The 23072-nt window shown below is 43.7% G+C and overlaps 1 protein-coding gene across 7 annotated transcripts in view; it reads left to right on the forward strand.

Moving 5' to 3' along the window:
• The window catches only part of NEO1 (neogenin 1), a 192217-nt gene that overhangs the window by 88703 nt on the left and 80442 nt on the right, over positions 1–23072 (forward strand). For all 7 annotated transcript variants that reach the window (XM_058665450.1, XM_058665451.1, XM_058665452.1 and 4 more), the window contains exon 5: positions 2662–2798. In XM_058665450.1, coding sequence (XP_058521433.1) covers positions 2662–2798 — 137 coding nt within the window. The remainder of the gene's footprint in view (positions 1–2661; positions 2799–23072) is intronic.

A 23072-nucleotide genomic window follows, 5' to 3' on the forward strand; every position in this document is an offset into this window, starting at 1 on the left:
TACTCAAATCCTTAACAAACTTTTCAGTAGAACTCAGCACACTCTGAAAAGATTTGCATACCATGACCAAGAGTGGGGTTGATTCCAGGGATGCAAGATTAAGCGCCCCAAACTCAGTGGCTAAAATTCACAGTGTTGATAAAGGAAGAAAACATAGTAAAGGTATCATTCTCTTCACACTGATACTGGGTGAACTTGGTTCCTGTGAAAAGTCCAGTCAGACGTGTATGGCCTGCTCTGTCCTCATCTTTATTTTTGCTTATTTTCCTTTTTGTACCTTGCCACTGTGATCCTTTCCCCCTGGTGCCTTCGCAAGTGCCAGTCCTTTCTGAAATACCTTTGTCCACATTCGTTAGCTAACCAGCTCCCATTCCTTCACAGATCTCAACTTAAGAGTTAACTGACAGGAAAAGGACTTGCCTGGTTCCTGATCCTCTGGAAGCTTCCTTGGGTGCCCCGCTCTGTGGGATTGCCATCTCTGTGTCCGTCTTTCCAACTGAGTCCTGCCACACAGTAGTCGTGTTTTCTCTCCCTGCTCTGTCCGTTGCTGCTTTGGCCATAGGATGATGTCAGTAACTGGTTCTTCAATGAACCAATCTCTGTCCTCCACATTCCAACTTTTTAAGAAGAATAAGAATTGGTACTTCTTATTCTGCTTTTACCTTGCTTACTACCATGGTTATTCTTTTTTATTCTGGATCGTTTCAGTAACTCTGAACCACACTTTTACCTCAGGACTTGTTTTACCTCAGCCTTTACCTTTGGAAAAATAAAACAAAATCAAATCAAAGCTGAGTAGGTCCCCTTGGCACTCCAAGTTCTTGCACACCGACCCCCAAGCTTAGTAATAGTCACCTCTTACGTTCATCAAGCAACACTGAACTGAGTCGGGTCCCTCACTCACACGTACTTTTTCATATTGCTCCTGTTACCTGCATTTCTGAATTTTGGAGGACTTGAAAGGTTTGATTGTTGTCACTGCTAGCCGTGAACAGATTAATGTGAGTTCTGCCAAGCCAATGGACAGTCCCACTCCAGGCTGCTTTTAAAGAATGAAATCAACACCACGGTGAAAAATCGACTACTGGCATACTACTCATGGTATTCCCAAACACTATACATGGACGGATTATGAATACTGTCAGTGTGATTACTAGGCATAAATGACCATTATTCCATTATTTCACTTAAAAGATGATATAGCAAGCAACTAGTGTTTCAAATTAGACTCATCTGCTGGGTGTGGTAAGACTCCATTCCTGATTTCTCATTCATGGGCTGTTTTTCAGTCGCAAGACTTAGTAGCAGTTCTGTGCCAGTGTCAAGTGTAGGATTTTAATTTTTATGAATTTCTCGCATTTTGTAAGGCACCAAACAAAACTGTTTCCTGTATTGATTTTTCTCCCAGTCGTTTGTGCCTCGTAATCACATGGAGGTGGGATTTGGGACTGTAATTGAGATGTGTCAGACAGGAAGGCCACTTGATAGAGTTGACCTTCTAGGGCACTATTTCCCAGAGACATCACCAAGCCTGGTTCTGGTGTTCAGTTTTTTGTGTCCGGAAACTTAATCTTACTTGTCAGTCTCAGGAAGCTCAATTAGCCAGGCTTGCAGTGTGCTGAAATTTAAGCCAGAATAGCACTTTATTTACTTAGAGACTGGGTAGTTATTTCCTCTATGTTTTCTTCCACAAAAATTATATATGAAAAGCCACATGTTAACCAGAACTTTTTTTTTTGTTGAGCTTCAATATGGAATGCAAATGTTAGCAATATTAAGATTCGACAGACAAACCTAGCCTGTGAAATACAGTTTTAGACATAGAACTTCAAAAATAATTATCTGCACTTGTACATTTATTCTTGTGTCTGATGCTGTGTTTTGTGTGCAGGTCATCAATGGAAGTGGCTTTAGTGTCAGATTTAGTTTCCCTGAATTCATTGTATCCCTTGTCAGATTCAACTAACTTTGTGTGTTTGATTTAGTTTGTAATTCTTATTAAAAAGTTTGGTTGGCATGTTATTTGCTCCTCGTTCCTCAGTGTTAGGGCATTAATTGTTTCCCTGTAAATAGACGTAGATCACCGTATAGGGCTGACCAGGGTTCCCCAGCATCCCTGTTGGCAGTAGAGTGACTCACGCTGCGTCCTGGCCCAGGAAGCTGCTCTCTGGTGATTGCCCGCCTCCCCTTCCCTTTCCTAGCCAGTCCACCACAGGAGACTGGGCCGGCCCCATGACCCCGTGCCAGATCTGATGGTTTGCCCTCTTTGTTCTTCCCTCTGTTAGTCATCTCAGTGTGACATAGCAGTGTTGAAGTGACTCTCAGCTTAATGCAGACCTCAGAAATACGCAATCTGTGAAGACAAACCTGGACAGATTAGGGGACGGCCTGGGAGATAACTAGCAGCGTCAGAGATAACTCATTGAGATGTTTGATTTGTTTGTGACATTTGTGGATGCAAAATAGGAGTGAAGCAAATTGAACTAAATTGAACTCTGATAATTTTATGTTAGTCTATCTATAGCCATAAAGATAATAATACTGCTGAAGTCTTTTTGGTGTGAGTTTCTTGTGTATTTTCTTACTACTGTAATGTATCCATATGTATGTGTGTGTGTATATGTATGTGTATATATATATATTTTTTTTTTTTTTTAACAGCTCCGAAAGACTTGTCCTCCTGGCAGGGGGTAGCCTGGAGATCAGTGCTGTCACTGAGAATGATGCTGGGACGTATTCCTGTGTTGCTGACAGTGGCAATGAGACAATTGAGGCCCAAGCAGAGCTCACCGTGCAAGGTATGTGGATGATTTCCTGTGCACCATCTGGGTTAGCTGTGGTTGAACCTGGATGGGCAGCACAGTGTCAGACGAGACGGCTTAGGTTCCCATTCTGAATCTTGAATTTCCTACCCATGTGACTGTCAGGAAATTTGCCTAGCTTCTCAGAATCTCATTTTGTTCCTCCATGAAATAGAGTGCCTACCTCTTTGGGAGCATTTTGAGGATTAAAAAGAACTAATACTTGTAAAATTCCTGCATAGTGACCCTAATCCTTAGCATTGACCCTGACCTTAGCATTGTTGCCCCCTAATGTGGGTTGCACAGGTCACCCACAAGCAGCGGTGGGGGGCACCATGGCTCTCACTAAAGCTCAGGTCAGGGACTTGCTGTTTTAATTCTCCCAGGTCAGCCAATGCTGTAGTTGCTGTGGGGGTAACCGTTCCTCCTTTTTCTCCTCAGGTAGATCCAATAGAATTCTGCATTACAAAGAGGAGTGGGAAATAATCACTTCATGGGTTGGTGTGCTTGGAAGGCAGCAGTCAGTCCCCTTCTCCCCTGCAGGTGCTCTGACTTGGAAGTCACACAACACACACTGTCTCTTCCTTTTTCCCACACCCACCCCCGCCACTTGTTTGCTGAAAATACCCACAGAGACGTAGTTGCTGTTTTTCCTTGTTTTGCTTCACTCCCATTTCTCTGCTTTAGTTAAAACCCCTTAGGGTCTTCTGTCATTTCACAGAAATCCCCACACTGCTTGGATACCCAGTTGTCTACTGCCTTGGGATGGTCACTGTGCTCCACAGTGCACTGTATTTGGTGAAAAACTTAAGCGTCTGTGCTTTGGAGTTGTTGGGACCATTGAGTTTTCTTTGTGCATGAAAGCTTATTCTCTGGGTGCCCATTTTGGGTTTCAGAGTGGAAAGTTGAATGGCCACATTCTTTTCTCCAGAGGAAACAAAAGAGCAAGACTGTTGGGGATTCCATCTTGGTGAGCACAAAGAATGCCATACTTCCTGCAGTGTCACTGGGTAGACCATACACTCTGTCACAGAGTTCATGTAACCCATGATGTCTGTTGACCTTGGGAGTATGGGGACTCCCATTTCATTTGGCACCTGTGCCTGCCTCTGTCTTTCGTTTTAATCCAAGTCTTGCCTTCCTCCCTCTATGCCTCCATCTCCTCTGCCTGTGTCATGTGGTGATTGCTGGGGTCCTTATGAGTCACAGAGACCATCATGCTTGCTTGGTGACTGTTGCCCTCCCCTGTGTTCATTCCCAAGCTTGTCTGTCCATGAAGTGATTATTTCTCACACCTCTCTGTAGTGCTTCTACTGGATCTACTTGAGGTTCAAACTAAAATACTCAGAGGACAGCAAAACCAGAAGGTGGTTTTTTTATGAAGACAATGATGTTGACAACAGTGGTATCTTAAGCAGAGCCTGCCAAAATACACTTTGCAGGCTGAAACTTGCTTATTGCTTGTTTGTGCACAGCCTGTTAGTTAAAAATTATGTATATATCATTTTGTCATACAGTATTCTGTGATTCATTAGACTGATGAGATTCACTTGAAGTTTTATTGGCGCACAGCTACAGCCATTCGTTGCTGTAGCAGCCATGGCTACTTTCCTGCCACCACAAGCGAGTTGGGTGGTGACAGAGACCACATGGCATGAAATACTTATGTCTGATCCTTCACAAAGAAACTTTGCCAGCTCCCGTGTGACTCTGTAAAGACTTGCACAGATCACTTAGGTAAATAAAGCTAAAAACAGGAGACAATGGCAAATGATGATTACCAAATATTAGAAAGAAAGCCGTCAGTTGCAGTTTTAAGTACAGATTAAAAACAGTGAAGTCCCACTGCACTCCAGAATGGATATGGTTACAAAAGCTAACAGTACTAGTGTTGGTAGGATGAGGAAGACTGGCGACTCTGGTAGGAAGATAGAAATCACTTTAGAATAATGTTTGGTAGAATCTGTTAAAAGTACACAGAAGAAACACCCCAAGATGTAGTATTGTATTTCCAGGAATGTGTTAACCACAAACGCATAGATGCATACATCAAAAACCTGTGGAGTAGTAGTACTTGCCACCTGTGTTCATAGTAGATCAGAGCTGGGGATAATCGAGATGTCCGTCAAAATTCCAGCGTAGACTGAGTAAATAGTGTTCCAGTCATACAAAGTTACGTTATCAGCCATTAAAAGTATCTGACCACAGCTATATTGAGGCATGTAACCCTGACAAGTGGCTTTGGATGAAGGAGCCAGCCACAAAACAACAGGTAAGATGGATGCACATTGTTGGAAGCCCCCACAGCAGTCACTCTGGGGGAAGAACAGAGCAGAACGGGGACTGAATGTTGGGTAGCAGGCTTCCGTTGTATTCATGCTGTTATTAGCCTGGTGGAAGTTAGCACAGTCCAAGCCATACTATTCCTGTGTGCCACGTGGCGTTTTTATTATGTGCAGACAAGAGGCCATTGTGCGTGAAAACATATTTGGAAAATTTTGTTTTGAGCCTGATCCCAAATGAAAAACGATATTCGCAGGAGTGTGTGTGGGGGTAGTTCATGAGAACTAGCTGGAGATGTGTTTGAGTGCAGTTGTACCTGTCTGAGTTCTGTTGTTTTTAAAGAAATTATAGCTAAGGGAAATGCCATAGTGAGTGTTAATGTAGAAAAGGTCGTAAGTTCATTCTTCATCTGTTAAATATATCAAATTTATTGTCTTATTATATTAACTCATGGGATTCCTACAGCATGCTGTGACGTGAATTGGCCCATCATGAATTTCCTGTCATCTCAGGTTGTTGATAACACTTAAAATGGGTCATGAGTTTTTTTTTTTTTAAGGGGGATTTTTCCTTTTCTCTTAAAAAGTCACAGTAGTCTGCAACACACATTTCCCCTCCCCCCAAAAAAGAAATTTTTCCATCTGTGCTTTTTGGAAGCACACTGATGAGTTTTAAACTGGCCACACACACCACTACTTGTATTATCTGTTCCTGTACGGGTCTGCTGCTGAGATGTTGCACTCCCGCTCTCTCCTGAAGTTGCACCACTGTCCTGCGGGTCTTACTCTTGTACTCCTTTCTCCTCTCTAGCTACATGGAGACACTGGTCTCCCTTTTTTCCTCCTCACTGTCAGTACTGATTTAATTTAATTTTTAATATTGTTTATGTAGTTGAGAGGGATGCACCCATGTGGCCTCTGATTAGGGTAGGGAGAGTTAAGGCATGGAGGAATGAGAGTGAAACAAGTGTTTCAGTTCTTTTTATTCTCCTGGTCTGCTCAGGGGGTTGGGGAGAAGAGAACTGCCCCTTGCTGTCAAACTACATCCTCATCCAGGGATGGGGGACGGTCATTTGATAATGCCTGAGAGACCCCAGTGTGGGGAAGAGTGTTCCAAGGGTATTTCTTAAGTGGTTTTGATAGTTCTGAGTTGTTGTAGCTTTGTTGCAGCCGGGTCGAGAAAATATTTCCAAGGTCTATTGGCTGAGCAGGTGGACCTCAGTGTGTAGCCACAGACCCAGACATTTGCTGTAAAGCTTGACCCAGAGAGTTGTGTAACCATCCTCTGCTTTCCTTCCTCTGATAAGGCACTCAACATTCTCTGCTGGCCTAAATGAGGTGGCTGTCATGTCCCCCATGTGCATCTGGGCATGCTGTCCACTGCACAGGCATCAGTAACTGAAGAGGCCCAGTCCCAATACTCACTTTCCAAGGTTGAACCACATATTTTGATATTCCCTGTGGCCAAGATTTGAGTCCAGTGTTCTCGCTGAGGAGTCCTCAAGAAAATTCGCCTGAGATGACCCCAGACACCCAACTTCTCATGAGGGCCAGCCAGTGTAGCATTAGGTTTGGTTCATTTCCTGCATTAGCCAGTGCACATACTGGTGGATGCAGTTGCTTGGTTAGTTCTGCCCACAACCCCATCTCATGCAAACTGACTGGTGCTGTGGCCCAACCCAGTCCAGCCCAGCCCAGCCCACCTTACCTTAGGCCCAGTCTTCACACACACCAGCAGAGTGCCACAGCCTAGTTGGGTCAACCCCCAGTAGTCCTCACCATACCCAACCCAGCACTGTTTTTTTTTCCTGTGTTGGCTTATGCTACAATCTAGCCCTGTCCTTCTGGCACCCATCAGGCTTTCATTCATACCTATGGGTGCTGCGGATTAGCTTAACCCGCCTCACCACCATACCCAGCCCACACATTTGTCAATGGGTGCTGCTGCCTTGACCAACTTGTCCCATCCCCAGTCCTGGCACTAATGCTCACCAGAAGAAGCTACAACCCAGCAGGGGAGTGCCCACAGTTCTTCTACCAGGCCCATTCCCAGCAGATTTGGTGCATGCTGACAGGTGCTTTGATCCAGCCTGACATGGCCTGCCCACATAGACAGATATAGTCAGAGATCTTACACCTTCTGGTACATTCCCCAAATGTCTGCAACGTGTTGGACTGGGCCATGCTGAAGCCAGAAGCCAGAAGCTATCCATGTTTTGCATTTGAACGGCAGGAACCCAAGTACTTGAGCCACCTCCTGCTGCCTCCCTGGGTGTACATTAGCGGGAAACTGGAATGGGAAATTGACCTGGGACTTCAGTCCAAGCACCTGATACAGGGTGCCTGTATTACAAGTGGCATCTTCATGGTTGCACCACATGCCAGTCCCCTGGTTATATTCTTATGGTATAATATCAGTATTAACAGTATTCCAAAATTTCACTTTGCAACTTCGCATTTTTTACTTTCCTTTGTTGTAAACAAGCAAATTCTTCACAATTGTCTCTTAATCCTATTTTGGGACCTGAATCATTTTGAATTAGGTTTGCAGTTGTTAGATTTTTATTGCATCAGTGGTCATATTAAGCAGCTTTCAAATAAATTCCCACATTTTACAAGCTTGGAATAATTGCCTACTACTTGTGTAAATTTATTCTGAACCACAACCTTCATTCCCATGGTAACTAACCACGTTCAGGTATTCTAGAAAAGACGGATGTCCATGTGAGATAACATGAAGTATGATATAAAATTAAGCTCGGATCTGTGTGAGATATAGATGCAGGATTCCTGACCATAAACATGCTGCAGGACACCTAAAGACGTTGCCTGTTGTGGTGCTTGTGCGTCAGGTGGAACACAGCTAACAACTCGGCTCTCCCCTGATTCTTGTCACCAAGATGATCCTCATCAGGAAGAGGGGAGTCTGTTACAGACAGCAGCTCTAGCTGATGGGTCGAGTACTGGAAATTCTGCCAACCTCCACGGAGGGCTGCATGTGTGCCAGGTTTTGGCATAGTGCAGTCCTGGCTGTTCTAGGTGAACCAGTATATGGAATCTCTTTGTCCCTCTGCCTTTCAAAGAAAATGAAAAGAAGTGCTAAAAGATGAGGAAAAGAATGCAGTTGATGGAAAGATGTGGTTTCTGGAGGTATGACCCCGTTGCCTTAGTTAGTCTCTGGCTGTGTGATCCTGGCAAATGAAAGTCACTTGAGTTTCATTCTTATTTTTGAAATGGGGACGGAAGTCCCCTTGCAGTGGTGGTGTTGTGGGAAGGACAGATGGTACAGGGCCTGCGGGTTGTAGGCCTCAGCTGCTGTCCCTGAGGTGCAGTGTCTACTAACCGCTCTAAACTTGGTTCTGCTTTCTTTGTTTTCTTTTTTTGCCTATCTGGATTCTGCTTTATGCTTGACTCATTTGAGTTGACATCATAGATGATTTTATTGATTTTGTACCATGCCTCTAGCCATCACATGACCCTGGGCTCCATGTTTTGTAGTCTAAGCCAGGCCAGCCTCGCCCCGTTCCTCAGGCCATTCCGGCTTCTTAAATGACCCCCCTAGGTCAGGGTGTGCTGGACTCCTGCTTGTCTGAGACATACATCAAACAGAACAGTAGCAAATATACTTTGTGACTTAAAAAATCATAAACTTTGCCACAGGGGAGCAAGGTCAGGCCTCCTCTTTCCAGAAATGGTGAGAAGAGAAGGCTTGGACTATCATCCTTGTTGATGTTGCTTCTCAGATTGTCCGTCTTGACCTCGGAATTTGAAGCCTTCCTTAATCAGCCTTTTCTGGGCCCTCTGAGTCTTTAATGTAGCTCAAGTCTGTTACCTCTTTCAGCTTTATTGAGGTCATAGCTTCCAAACAGTATCTGCTGTCTTTCTGTTATTGAACAGTTTTTACTGTACTTCCTGGGCTGCTTTCAGATTCACTGGCTTTGATCAAGAGAGAGAGGCCAGGAAGAATTTCAGTGATTTTAATTACACTGTAAGTTTCTTGTATTAAATATACCAGGTCTCCTAAACTTCCCCTTCTCATCCTTTAGTTCCTTCCCTTGTTATTCAGTAAATATACATGAGATCAGGAAGAGGTTGGCAAGACAGCCTGGTGAAAAAAAAATCGTCCAGAATGAGGTTTTTTTTTTTTTAATATTTCTTCCCCACCCCCTACTGTTGAGTGTTCGTTGAGGGCAGTTTCAAGTACACACAGTTTACTGTCAGAGTGGGGTCTTCCCTGTCAGTTGTCAGTAGGGGTACTCTCCCCTTACACCAAATAGAGACCTGCATTCTGACGCTCACTGTTGAAACGCCACAGGAATCCTTGTAAAGATAACCGAAGGTGGCTGATTGTCCAGAGGAATCGCTTAAGCTGTTTCATGTCAGTGGTTTCCAGATTTTTAGGGTGCTTGAGACGGTCAAGGAAATATGAGCGAGGTCACACTTGGAAGCCAGATATTTAAAAGGGACAAGCGTGAAACTGCTTGGACAACATCTGGACAAGATGGTAGTTGCCACATCCTTGTCCCTTTGTTCCTTGTTTTGATATTTTTTTTTCCTCAGGGATTACAGTTTCACTGATTACCTTAAGAATGATAGCAAAGGCGTTTCTCAGATTGTATTTATTTGGTGCCTGCTGCAGTAGGCGGGAGAGAAAAAGACAGCAGCGCCAGAGAGAATGATGACAAATAGGCCCAGCCCTCATCTCCAAGGATGAGGTGGTGGTTGATGAGAGAAGTGACTCAGCACTTCCCACCCAGGTAGAAAGCTGCACTGTTCGATGTCAGCTCTGCCCTAAAGACACCAGTCCCACCAGCCTCCAGCGTGTGGAGAAGGCTGAAGGGACAAAATGACACTTGATCTTTTAAGCAGATAACATTATTCTCCAAGTTGACTGTCATAGTCTGAACATTTAAAAAATATTCAGGACAGGAATTTCGGTCCGTACGATGTAATTCAGTAGCGATCAGAAGCCTGCATTGTTTCCGTCTCCTGTGCAGATGGAGTCTGACTGCTGTGAAGTTGGCTGGGTCTCCTCTGCTGTCTCCAGCCCCCACCCTTGGTCAAGAGCCTGACCTCTTCCTTCCATTTCTGTTCTGTCTCATTGCTGGGTTTTTTTTGTAGTAGTGTTTTCCAAGTTGTGTTTAAAAGTCTTTATCCTAGTGATTTTCTGGTATTAGTAATGCAAAGGTAGTAAAGAATATTTTTCCCAAGTAAAAGACCTTTTCTAATTGTTGTCAGCAGTTTGGAATGTTAGAAGGTTTCCATCTAGAAAGATGAAAGAACGTTGCAGTAAACACTCATCACCTTGAGTCTTTAACTGATATTTCGCTATGATTGCTATATCAGATATCCACTCAAATTTTTCTAAATCTATCACTTAATTTTTATTTTAATTTCAAAGTAAGTTACAGATGTACCCAGACACATAATCCATTTGTATTGTCAGCTAAGATTTGATGCTTTGTTTGTAGGTTTTTTTTCTTTTGAGAAATTCATATATATAGTAAAATGCACCAGTCTTAATTGTGCTGTTTCAATGTTTCAACAGTTGTGCGTCCCTCTACAATCGAACCCTCCATAAAACAGTATTGATACTGTTGTGCCGGATTTTTTAGATCCCCAGAAAATCAGCGAGTCTGAAGTCTTGCTAAGGCATAAAGGACAGTTTATTCAGGTTAACCTTGGTCTCCCAGCCACCCCCTCCAGCAGGGCTGGAGGGGTAGGGGTCACTGCAGCCCAGGCTGCTGCAGGAACAGCAGGGCAGAAGAAGAGCCAGAGAGAGCCCAGGTTGAACAGCACAGGGTTCTTATATTTCAGGCTATTAATTATATAGTCATGGTTTAGCAGGCTTCTATTTTTGGGTTTGAAGCAAGCAACTTTCAAAAAGTACAAATCGATGAGCTATAGGGCAGTGAATCTTATCAAGCACCAGGGACCTCCTTCCTGAGGAGTGGTCTGCCTATGGGACCTGCCAGGTGTCCTGCCTGTCAGGCCTGGAGTTCACACAGCCCCAGCCAAGCAATTAAGGCAGAAATCACAAAGGCAGAGAACACTTAGGTTCTTCAGTACCATTGACAGATGCTCCCATTAAGCCCCCACTCAGGGAAAGTGTTCTACTTTCAGACACACAGAATACTGTGTTACCAGGTATCTGGGCACCCTGTGGTCCAACCAGGATGGATCCACTCAGCTGGATCTGATTACAGTGACTTGGAAAATCTGATAATGAAGTTTTTCCCTGCATTGACAAAATACCCTAACACCTGAAGAATTTTTATTTTCCATACTTGTGAGGTAAATTATTTGTGAACCTTTTTTCCTTCCTACAATTCAGCACCAGGAGAATACCACATGTAGGGTGTTTTCACACCAGGGCATGAAAGTGAGAAAATAATATATAAGCAAATTGTTGCTTTGGTTCCAGTCGTTGCCACCAACCTTTTTCACTGGGATCGTACAGGTTGATTTACAGAGATAATATAATGGAATTGTACTTCACATGGAAATATACTTTGTATTTTTGAAGCTTTGAAGAGATTTCTTAGATAAAATGCATGTTGCAGTACCTGATTTACTGCTAATAGTGGTTGTGATTAGTCATCAAGTGGTATAGGTACTGAAGGTGCCTGAATTACATTTTCCCCTTAAATTCTTTTCTTGGGTTGCTTGCCAAAAATAGTTGCTGCTGCTGCATTTTGGAAAATTGGAGCAGTTAGAATAGTAGAATTCTGAGCCGTTTTGACTTGCCAAGAAATGTTCATTACAGTAGAAATAGTATCATCTAATTTTTATTTTATTCTCAAGGTTTTACATTGTCACATTTTACATTATGTGAATGTACCTGCCAAGTTTTTTAAAGAATTTTTGTGTTAACAAAGTATTTTCACATATTACATCCTTTTAATGAAAATTGATTTCCCCAAGAACACAAAGCATACTTGAAAGCAAAGTCTAAATGAAAACCCCAGAACACCCAATTCCTAGTTTTATTCTCTTCTTACAGTGTCATGTCAACTGGTTAGTATCTTCAGCTCTTAGAAACAAATTAACTTGTACGATAAATAAAAAGTGCATGTTTATACTGTGTAATTCTGCCTGTCACTGAAGCAAGTCTCACAAAGCAAGGGCTACCTGTATTGGGAAGAGGGTTGGTTTGCCCTGTAAAACATCCGTATTTCAGCCTAGACCAAGTGCCAAGAGTCTATTTGCAGGAATATTTTATCACAGCCATTGTTTAGAATGCGGACACATTTTGAGAGTAAGAAGTAGACCCACTTTAAGTCAGTTTGGTTATTTTTCTTTTTTTTTTTTTTTTTTTTTTTTTAAATATTCATTTATTCATTAATTACATTGCATTACATGACACAATTTCATAGGTACTGGGATTCCCCCCCCCTTCACCCCAAACCCTTCCCCCATCATGAATTCCTTCACCTTGATGCATAACCACAGCTCAAGTTCCGTTGAGATTCCCTAATTAAAAGTTTACACCATACAGAGTCCAGCATCCCACTTGTCCAGTTCAAGTTCAACGGCCTCTTAGGGAGGCCCTCTCAGGTTTGTAGGCAGAGCCAGCAGAGCGTCACCTCGATCAATTAGAAGCACCAACATATCATCAGCAACAGTCCAGGTATGATGAGGCTGGTGCAGAGTCCACTGATTGACATAGTCCGTCTTAGGGTTTCCCCTTGTCCAGTTTTCCGCTGCAAGCATAAAGCTGAGGTGGTTGATTCATCTACTCCATTTTCCATCTTTTTTTGATTAATGCTTTGATTCCTCCATTTTGTTCAGGGGAATCCCCTTAAAAAAAACTTTGAGGCATTCCTAGTCCAGGCTCCTACATGTATTACTAGTAAGCACAGTGCCCGCCACAGTCCATCACTCCGATCAGCTGATGGTTTTAACCCCTGGGTTGGTTCTCTTCTGAGCCCCGACCTCTATTGGAACCAATGAGTATCGCATCTCTCCCCGGCTCTGCCCATCACACTCTTGTCCCTCACCTAAACCAGTGGGAGGAGTGCTGGTCGGGTGTTGCATTCCCTGCTAGCACAGGCCATTTCGCCTTGGCATTTTGTGTTTTGTACTGTTTTTTTTTTGTTTTTTTTTTTTTCGCAACCAAACACGGCCAGGCCCCCACACAGTTTCAGCACTTGGGCTTGCCAGTGGATGACGTGAACTGACTCAGCCTGGTCTGCCCCAACCCGAGCCAAGTGTATTCCAGTGGGTCACATTCCAAAGCCTCTTCTGGGTTATTTACCTCCATGCTTCTTGCGTTTATTTGTAGAGTCAGTGTCCTGTCAGAGGATCTGTTCAGGTTCCTCCCTCCGACTCCTTCATGGTGTCGGGCTTCACGCATTCCAGCAGGTCCTTCGGCCAGCTCCGCTCTTCAATCCATTCTGGTTCCTGCTGTTGAGAGTTTCAGCCCAGCCACGGCTCGTCCATACCCACGCATATCTCATATATGGCTCAGATGGGGTTGAGGCCTAGCCGAGCCCGTCCAACGTCTATCCTGGTCCTCCAGAGCACCAAACTGTGCTGTGGTCTAATCCGGCATGGTGCGTCAAAGCCGAATTGATATTTGTGCCAAGGGATTACAACTGTGACCCGACCAGAACTCAGCCTCCCTCCAGTTCCTGTGCCCCTTAGTAGTAGGCTCCACGCAGCCAAGGCCTCCACCGCGCTCTCCAACCAGGCCTGTTGCCAGCCAGTGTTAACTATGCCAGAGGTTGCTCTGGTCAGCCCAGAGCGTCCTATAGACTGTCATGCCTCCTGCATAGACTCCACCGGCCCTTCTAAACCGTCCGATGGGGTCAGAGTGTCAGGGCATTGTTCCACGTATGCCTTACACATTCTAGCCCCGAGTATGGTTCTTGAATGCCAGTCAGTGTCACAGTAATGCCTTCTGTGACCCCTCTGCTGATCCCTCATCCTATCAGGTAATGGGGCATCCTGCTGGAAAAGCCCGGAATTTTGCCTTTTAAGTGAGCTGATGTTGGCGATCGGCACTATAAAGTGACCACAGGTTCTTCAGAGGAAGATTAAATGCCTTTGAAAAGCTTAAGGACTAATACATATTCTCAGAGTACTGTGGGTTCAGCACGGAGCGTCTCATGCAGCATATCAGAGAAACCAAATTCCAGAACTTCCTGGCCGGGCGGCCAGCAGGCGAAGCCTGGCGCCAAATGGCGCACTGGCCGCCCGAGAGCCTCGCACCCCATGTACCTGCGCAGGTGGTGGAAAGCTTGGCTGTGTTAGGCTGGAATCGTGGCAGGGACCCTCGCACCCGGGCCGCATGGCGGCCCGGGGCCAAGCTGCTTGGGCCCCCGCCTGGATCGTGCTAGCTAGCTCCTCCCACACTCCAGCCCCTGGCATGGCGGCTCAGAGGCGTTCCCAACCCGCTTCTCAGGGTCCTGGGACAACCTTCCCGCCCAGAAGGAGGCCATCAGACCAGGACCCCGGCAAATCGGAAAGCTGCCCGAGAGCCTCGCACCCCATGTACCTGCGCAGGTGGTGGAAAGCTTGGCTGTGTTAGGCTGGAATCGTGGCAGGGACCCTCGCACCCGGGCCGCATGGCGGCCCGGGGCCAAGCTGCTTGGGCCCCCGCCTGGATCGTGCTAGCTAGCTCCTCCCACACTCCAGCCCCTGGCATGGCGGCTCAGAGGCGTTCCCAACCCGCTTCTCAGGGTCCTGGGACAACCTTCCCGCCCAGAAGGAGGCCATCAGACCAGGACCCCGGCAAATCGGAAAGCTGCCCGAGAGCCTCGCACCCCATGTACCTGCGCAGGTGGTGGAAAGCTTGGCTGTGTTAGGCTGGAATCGTGGCAGGGACCCTCGCACCCGGGCCGCATGGCGGCCCGGGGCCAAGCTGCTTGGGCCCCCGCCTGGATCGTGCTAGCTAGCTCCTCCCACACTCCAGCCCCTGGCATGGCGGCTCAGAGGCGTTCCCAACCCGCTTCTCAGGGTCCTGGGACAACCTTCCCGCCCAGAAGGAGGCCATCAGACCAGGACCCCGGCAAATCGGAAAGCTGCCCGAGAGCTGCTTAGTTTGGTTATTTTTCAAACCCTACAGATAACATGTATCTGTAATGTGACAGATAATGTCACCTTTCAGAATTGGGCACACTTACTGGGCTGCCCTTGGTATGTTTGGTATGCTGCTTGGTCATCCATCTGAAAAACATAAAAACTCTGTCTTTTGATAAGCTGAAATCTGATGATGTGCTGAACATCCCAGAATGAAATGTTCATTTTTAGCTACTATGTGGAATTTTCAAAAGTACACACTTCAGTTTGCATTTGGAAAATGTATACAAAGATTTTTCTTTGCAGGGCCAACTTGGAGAATTTTCCTGAGTGTTAAGGAGTGAAAAATAGATATGCCAGTGGCAGTTTGAGAAACAGAGCATGTGTAAGATTAAGCTTTTCATCTTTGGAGAGGAGAAGTTAGTTCAAAAGCAGCTTAATGATGATCTACTAATTTGATCAGATTATTGTTAAAGAATTACATTGTGCAGCCATTCAAGGGTTTCTAATGAGATTATGAAACTGCTCCTCTAGACTATAATACAAAAATAACCATTTTGTTGCCTTTTGTGATCATTGGTTAAATATTTAGCCCCACAAAAGCAAACAGAAAAGTATAAAGTTATGTCATTTATAAGATCACCACACAGAGATAATATCAGTAATTTATCCTTTTCAGACTATTGTGTAAACAAGTGTTTTTTGTTATTTGTCATGGTTGCCTCTTTATGTTACAGCTACAGATTTATTTTACATATAGTGGCCTTATGGCACAGTCAGCAAACTTTCTTTTCTTCCAACTTTGTTTTAAAACAGACAGTACATTTTTCAGTCTCCACAGCCAGCTACTCAGTTCCTCCCTATGGCAGAAAAGCAGTTGTAGACCATCTTAAACCAATGCACATAGCTGCATTCCAGGCAAGTTTTCTTTGTGGAAATGTATCGTGATTTGCTGGCGCCTGCTGCATACTGTTCCAATGTTTGTGATTTCTAGTGTTCCGTGTGTACATACACATTTGTGCACCTGTTTCACTACCTTTTTGTGATCATTCCAAGGACTGCTGCTTCTAAAAATAGAAGGTGTCCAGGGCTAGTGACTGACATGTCTTGCTGAGTTCTGCTTCAGAAAGGTGGTAATACTTTGTGTACCCAGCATCCCCACTCTTAGGATCAAGATCAAGATTATAGTCTGTAAATGCAATGGGAAATGATTGGTTTTATTTTGCTTTTTAGTTCACATTTGATGGAGAGGTATTAGTTAACATCTTTTCAAGTTTTTATATACTTAAAAAAATGTTTTTAAGATTTATTTATTTATTTGAAATTTAGAAAGAGAGGTAGCGAAAAAGAGAAAATCTTCCATAAGCTGATTTACTCAGATGGCTGCAGCAGCCCAGTCTGGCCAGGTTGAAGCCAGGAGCCTGGAGCTGCTTCTGCATCTTTTCACCAGGCCCTGAGCAGGGAAGTGCATTACAGCTGGAGCACAGTGGGACACCATCAGGCGAGCCCGTTTGGGTTGCTGGCAGCCCAGGCAGCACCTTTACCCGCTATGCCACAGCACTGCTTCCTGTTCTTTTTGCTTTAGTTTTAACTCTTCTTACTTGATGATTTTTGAGTTGTCTTTTATCACCTTGTAGAGTTTTGTTTTTGATGTTTTCTGAATGTATCGGTTCTTAGGCACAGGAATTGCACGGAATTTATGGAGCTGCTTGGCACAACTTTTTTAGCAGCTTTTTTTGAGGTATAATAAAGATACATACAATTGGTATTATATACTGATATTTACAGTGTACCATTTAATAGGTTTTATATATGAATATACCCGTGATTCACAATTAAGATAATTAACATGTATTTTTACTTCTAAAAGTTTTCTAAATTCCTCTGACCAATCCTCCCATCTACCTGTCGCCCTCCCTGCCTTGGGGTAGCCACTACATCTGCTTCCTGTCACTGATTAGTGTGCACTTTCTGGTATTTTATGTACTTGGAATTTCACAGTGTGTTCTCACCCAGAGTCTCTTGAGGGAGGGAGCCTGACTTCTGTCAGACTGTGTATGTGTTTTGGAGATTTATTGAGTTAAAAGGTGGAGACAGAAAGAGAATCTTCACTCCTGAAATAGACTCATTGGCTGAGGCTCCCTGTGGGTCTCCCACGTGTGTGACAGTTACCCAAGGACTTGAGCTATCATACATTACTTTCCCAGGCACATTAGCAGAAAGCTGGTGAAAATGGAGCAGCCAGGACTCAAACCAGCATACCAATATGGGATGCCATCAGATATAGATGCCCATGTCACATTAGCTCCCAGGTAGAAGCAACCCTGGTATCTGATGAGATGATAAATAAGCAAAATATGGCGTACACATATGCTGTCAGGACATCGGACAAAGATTAATTTTATCTTAAGAAGGCTCGAATTTATTAAAGGTTTTGATGAATTTTTCAAAATCAGAAATAATGCATAGAGTTCAGTTCTTCAAATTTAAGAGCTTTAGCCCCTGTAACTTTGAGGAACACTACTTAAGAAAAAATAAGTTCTGTGATCACAGAGTGAATTTGCTGAGATTACAGTTTTAAGATTTTACATGATCACTAGCCGTTAAGACTGGGAACAGCTGTGAGTAGCCTTATCCAGTCATGGTGGCATAAAGCACTGACTTCTTGAACAACATGGCGGTCCTTGAGAAAGAATCTTATCCAGGACAGACCATTAATTCTCTGAGTGATGCTGATTGATGGGGTTTTGAGACTCCAGATTAACATTTATTGATGAGAATGCCCTGCGCACCCATTATGGTTTAGACCCGCATGAGTTTCCATGGTGAGTTAGGCAGTGATGGGCTAGGATCGGGCAGGAGGAGGGGCTCTGGGTCAGGAAAAGCTTCTTGAGGGAAATGCTTTTAAAGGGAGATCTGCAAAATGGATCCTTGTGAGCCCAGTTGCGATCAGGCAAGAAAAAACAAGTGTGATTGGAGCTGGGGGGTGTGGGAATAGCGGGAGAGAAACATGGTCTCTCAGGAGGGCAGCTCTGTCCCAGTGTCTCCTTGCCTCACACAGACTTTCCGAACGGCCTGGAGGGTGAGGGGGTTGTAATTTTTTTTTTTTAAGAACCAGGACATACATTTGTGAATTATGGCAGAGATGCTTATAAAAAGAATAAAAATGAACAAAATTTATGTAACATAAGAATTTCAGACCAGACAACAGAAATAACCAGCATTTCCAAGCTGATACCAATGATAACAGTTATCTTCCACATCCCATCATAGTGGAGCAACCTTCAAGGGCTCTGTTGGAATTGAGTGGCAATTCCAGCATTATGTAACAGTGCAGAATCAAGTGGTGTTTTCTAATGAAAGAATTTTGCAAGTATAATGTGTCTTATTATTAAATTCTACTTGTACATTTAGCAATTAAAATTATTCCTCTGATGATAATGGCGTAAGAGGGGATAGGAAGCTGTCAACGAGGATTTGAAGCTTAATTATCTCTTGGTAACGGAATGCATAATCTTCCATTACAACACCTATTTTCTTGTGGTAATTGACTCATTTGTTTCCCAGTTATCAATTTAACTTCCCCACCACAAACATCTGCTCTTACGTTGTGTGTAATTGGTGTGAACACTACATACAGCGGAGCTAGTGCCCAGAGAGCGTTTTAAGGGCATTGTTTCGTGATTTGTGAAAGGGGAACATAAATGAACAGTGTGATTTTTTTTTTTCTAGTCGAAGTCTGTTTTCAAAAAAAAAAAATCTGAAAATTGTATCAATTTTATTTTTAAGAGAATTTTCTGTGTCTCCCAGAATTAATTACTGTGCCTTTGGGGGAATACCTTTGATTCGTTTAAACTCTAGGAATATGTAGTTCTTGGAAATGTAAGACCACAGTAATTAGAATTCAGGCTTTGAAGGTAGAAAAATAGTTCAATGTGTAATTGTTTCTCATCTCAAGACAAATTATGTGTTTGTGTTTGATTGTAATTTTTAGAGATAGAAATGTTGTGGGAAACAGGATCCCCAGCAAAGTTTATTTCAAGGTCTTGAAGGAAGTGAGAAAATTCAGGACAGACATAGATAAAATTGCAGGAAGAAAAGATTTATTTAAAAAAACAGTAGATTCGGGCCTGGCATGGTGGCCTAACAGCTAACGTCCTCGCCTTGAAAGCGCCAGGATCCCATATGGGCACTGGTTCTAATCCCGGCAGCAATACTTCCCATCCAGCTCCCTGCTTGTGGCCTGGGAAAGCAGTCGAGGATGGCCCAATGCATTGGGACCCTGCACCCGCGTGAGAGACCTGGAGGAAGTTCATGGCTCCTGGCTTTGGATTGGTGCAGCACTGGCTGTTGCAGCCGCTTGGGGAGTGAATCATCGGATGGAAGATCTTCCTCTTTGTCTCTCCTCTGTGTATATCCGCCTTTCCAATAAAAATAAAATAAATCTTACCAAAAAAAAGCAGTAGATTCATGGGCCTACCACGAAGGCTCATGTTAACAAAATGTCCTGCGGGAGAACTAGGACTTGGCTGTGGTTTCTGACAGCTGCTTACATTCAGTTGTTACTGAGGAGTATCCCAGAGTGAAGAGACAAAATTCCAACCAAGCAAGTTAGACGTTTGTCCGTGACTTACAAATCAGGCAGTGTCTCATCTGTCTCAGTCGTAAGCACCACACTGGGCATGGCTGTCAGGTTGGTAAGGTGGCTTGAGCAGGGATGTCTCCATGGCATCCTGTAGAAGCAGGCTGCTTTGGATCATGCTACTTTCCTTGTAGGGGGAGGTTCCAGGCAGAGGGGTCCCCCTTATGTGACTAAAATGGGGTTTTTTGAAAGGTCAGGAAGCAGCTTAGTTTTGTGACCAGAGTGTGTTTTGGGGAGGAGGGAGTGGGTAGAGTTGACTTTGTTGGCTTGGTCCAAATCAGTTGTATTTAATACAGTTTAAGTAATCTGGTTGTGACTTGGGAAGACTCAGGATTGCAAACACTAGAGCGTGTAAGAAAATTCACGTGAAAATGGAATTAAAGCATGAATTTATCTTGGTGCAAAAAGTGTTCATAATGCATGCATAGCTTTCCCATAATACACATTTCCATAAACTTTTTGAAGATCCCTTGTTTGCATAGATTTTTAAAATGTTTGCACCAAAATAATCTCATCTTCTAATTTTCCTTTCCACAAATTTTTTCAGTACCCTCATAAATTTGTCTTTCTTTCTTTGTCTTTTGCATTTAAACTGAAAACTCCCAAGTTGTGCTTGTTTGTTTTGAGACAGAATAGTAAAACATAAAATAAGCCGAGTTTTGATTGTGAGGGATCTGTAAATACATATTGGGCAAAGTTTAAGAAGATAAAGGAACAAAGAAGGGTATTTGTTCTGTCAGTATTGCCAGTGTAGGCAGAATAATTGTGTGGCTTTGGCTGATGAATACAGTAATCAATGAAATCAGTATCAGGAAATAAACTTTTATTTATAAAATGTTGAAGAATTTATAAAATGCATTTTAAAAAAATATCAAAAATTGTATAATTTTATCTTTTATTATATATTTTTATATTTACACATATAAATATGCAAAATTTTTAAATTTATAAAATTTATTAAAGTTTTATTTATAAAATTTTAATGCTACCACTTTGAAATTATTTATTTTTATTGTGACTACTGACCTTGTCATTTAAAAAGAGAAGGAAAAAATGGGCCTGGCAAGGTGGCCTAGCAGCTAAAGTCCTCATCTTGCACGTGCTGGGATCCCATATGGGTGCCGATTCTAATCCCGGCAGCAATACTTCCCATCCAGCTCCCTGCTTGTGGCCTGGGAAAGCAGTCGAGGATGGCCCAAAACCTTGGGACCCTGCACCTGTGTGGGAGACCTGGAAGAGGCTCCTGGCTTCAGATCAGCTCAGCTCCAGGTGTTGTAGCCGCTTGGGGAGTGAATCAGCAGATGGACGATCTTCCTCTCTGTCTCTTCTGAATATATCTTTCCAATAAAAGCAAATAAATCTTCAAAAAAGAGAGCATTGAGCCGGATGCCTAGTAGGTTTAGATTGTTTGATAAACTGGAAAAAAAGGTGCATGAACGTGGTTGCAGAGTGGAAAGACGGAATACCTTTGAAGGATAATGAAATAGATACCAGTATGGAGCAAACTGGTAAGCCTACCGCATAAAAAGTTTAAACTTTTGTGCAGCAGTCAGTCCCTCAAGTTAGACAGAATACTGGTAGCAAGTAGGTGAAGGGGGACAACAGTTTACTGTATCAGTCAAGGTCCTGAAGCCACACTGAAATGTGTTTACAGAGGATAATTCATGGTCTGAAGAACCCAGAACTGGCAGCTGTAAGGATTAGCTGCTGTTGCCCCTTGAGTCAGGGAGGAGAATCCAGAAAAGGTGCAAACGTGGAAAAAAACCTCCCCGACCCAGGACTGCTGCTCAGAGCTTCCTGTGGCTCCACCAGGGCCACTGCTGCGCCACCAAGCAGCACATCATGTGACCTGCTGGTGCGCTGTGAACCTGACTGGTGACTAGCAGGCAGTTGCCCACAGGTGTGCTGTGAGCTGGTGCCAACGTCCAACAGCCACCTGCTGCAGTCAGGCGGTGGTCCTTGGGCCTAGCAGCCACCCCACAGCAAAGGAAGAACACACCCCAGGTGTGAAAGGTAAGCCCTCCACGGTGCTGTGGTGTGTGCGCTATTAACAAAGTGCCGGGTAGCTACTGTCAACATCCATTACGGGGAGCCGGGAAAGGGAGGTGGAACTGAAAGGCCGTAAATTGATAGTTCTTGTAGAAGAAAATCTTAGATGCGGAATTTGTGGACGCTGTAGGTGAGAAAGTATCAACCAGTAAGAAAGTATATCACATTCACTGAAATCGGTCGCCCGGTTTCATGCCAATGTACAGAATTAAGTTCCGTGGATCTTCTCTCAATGGGAATGTTGCTTCTTAAAATTATATGTCATTTCCCTTCTTGGGGGAGGTTCTACCTGCTGTCTGTCCTCTTACCTTTGTTTGCTAGCTACTTGACTCCTGCAGTGCAGGAAGAAGAAAGAAAACTGTTTAAAGGAAAAGCAGATTGGAATTGGAGAAATTAAGCATTTCTGTTCACAGAGAACATGATTGTATGGAGAATCCCAAGTATCTGTACAGAAGCTAATAGAGTTAATGAGTGAGTTTAGCATGGTCACAGGGCAAAATGTTGATACACTTGAATCAGTAAATCTCCACAGGCCAGCCCAGAGCAATCAGAAATCAAAAGAATTTTTGAAGTGCCACCTAACAGTGGTGCCAATGTAAAATGAAATTCCTAGGAGACATACTTAGCAAAGTTTAAAAGGGATTTCTGCACTGAGATATATAAAATATTAATGAAAGAAATCCAAGACCTAAATAGATAGAACTATGTTTATAGAAATGATATGCCTGTCACTAACAGGTCAGGTTGCTACAGATTCCCTATACCCTCAGCAGGCTGAGCACGGGCAGCTCTGCTCAAGTACAGCCTGCTGCTGCCGGCACGTGGGAGAACTGGCCTGCCATGGGCTCGTAGCTGGGTGAGATGGGCTCCTCTCCATGTGAAGTCATCCAGCACTCAGCAGGAAATTGGACCTAGCGATCAAATCTTGGAATTAAAACATCTTGCAAATCTCTTATTTCCAAGTTAGCAGTTTACATCTTTTGAAGCCATAATGATGGAGGATATTAGAATCTGGCCTTTCCAAATATGCTCATCTTTCTCCCCAAAGATCCTGTCACTCTCTCTGTCATCTTTAACTACTGTTTCATGTAATGAGGGGAGAGCGTGTTATATGAGTGAGATTCTGCAGTGACAGTTGTTGGACTTGCTGTTGTTGTTACTCATCAGCTTGACTGGAAATGAAGGCCATGTCAGGCTTTCCAGTTCCTTGTTTAATTATGGCTGTGCTAATAAAATAGTTTAACTTCTAGGGGAATAGTTTTTACTGTTTATTCT

Source organism: Ochotona princeps, chromosome 6 (assembly GCF_030435755.1).
Source record: "Ochotona princeps isolate mOchPri1 chromosome 6, mOchPri1.hap1, whole genome shotgun sequence".
Taxonomy (NCBI): domain Eukaryota; kingdom Metazoa; phylum Chordata; class Mammalia; order Lagomorpha; family Ochotonidae; genus Ochotona; species Ochotona princeps.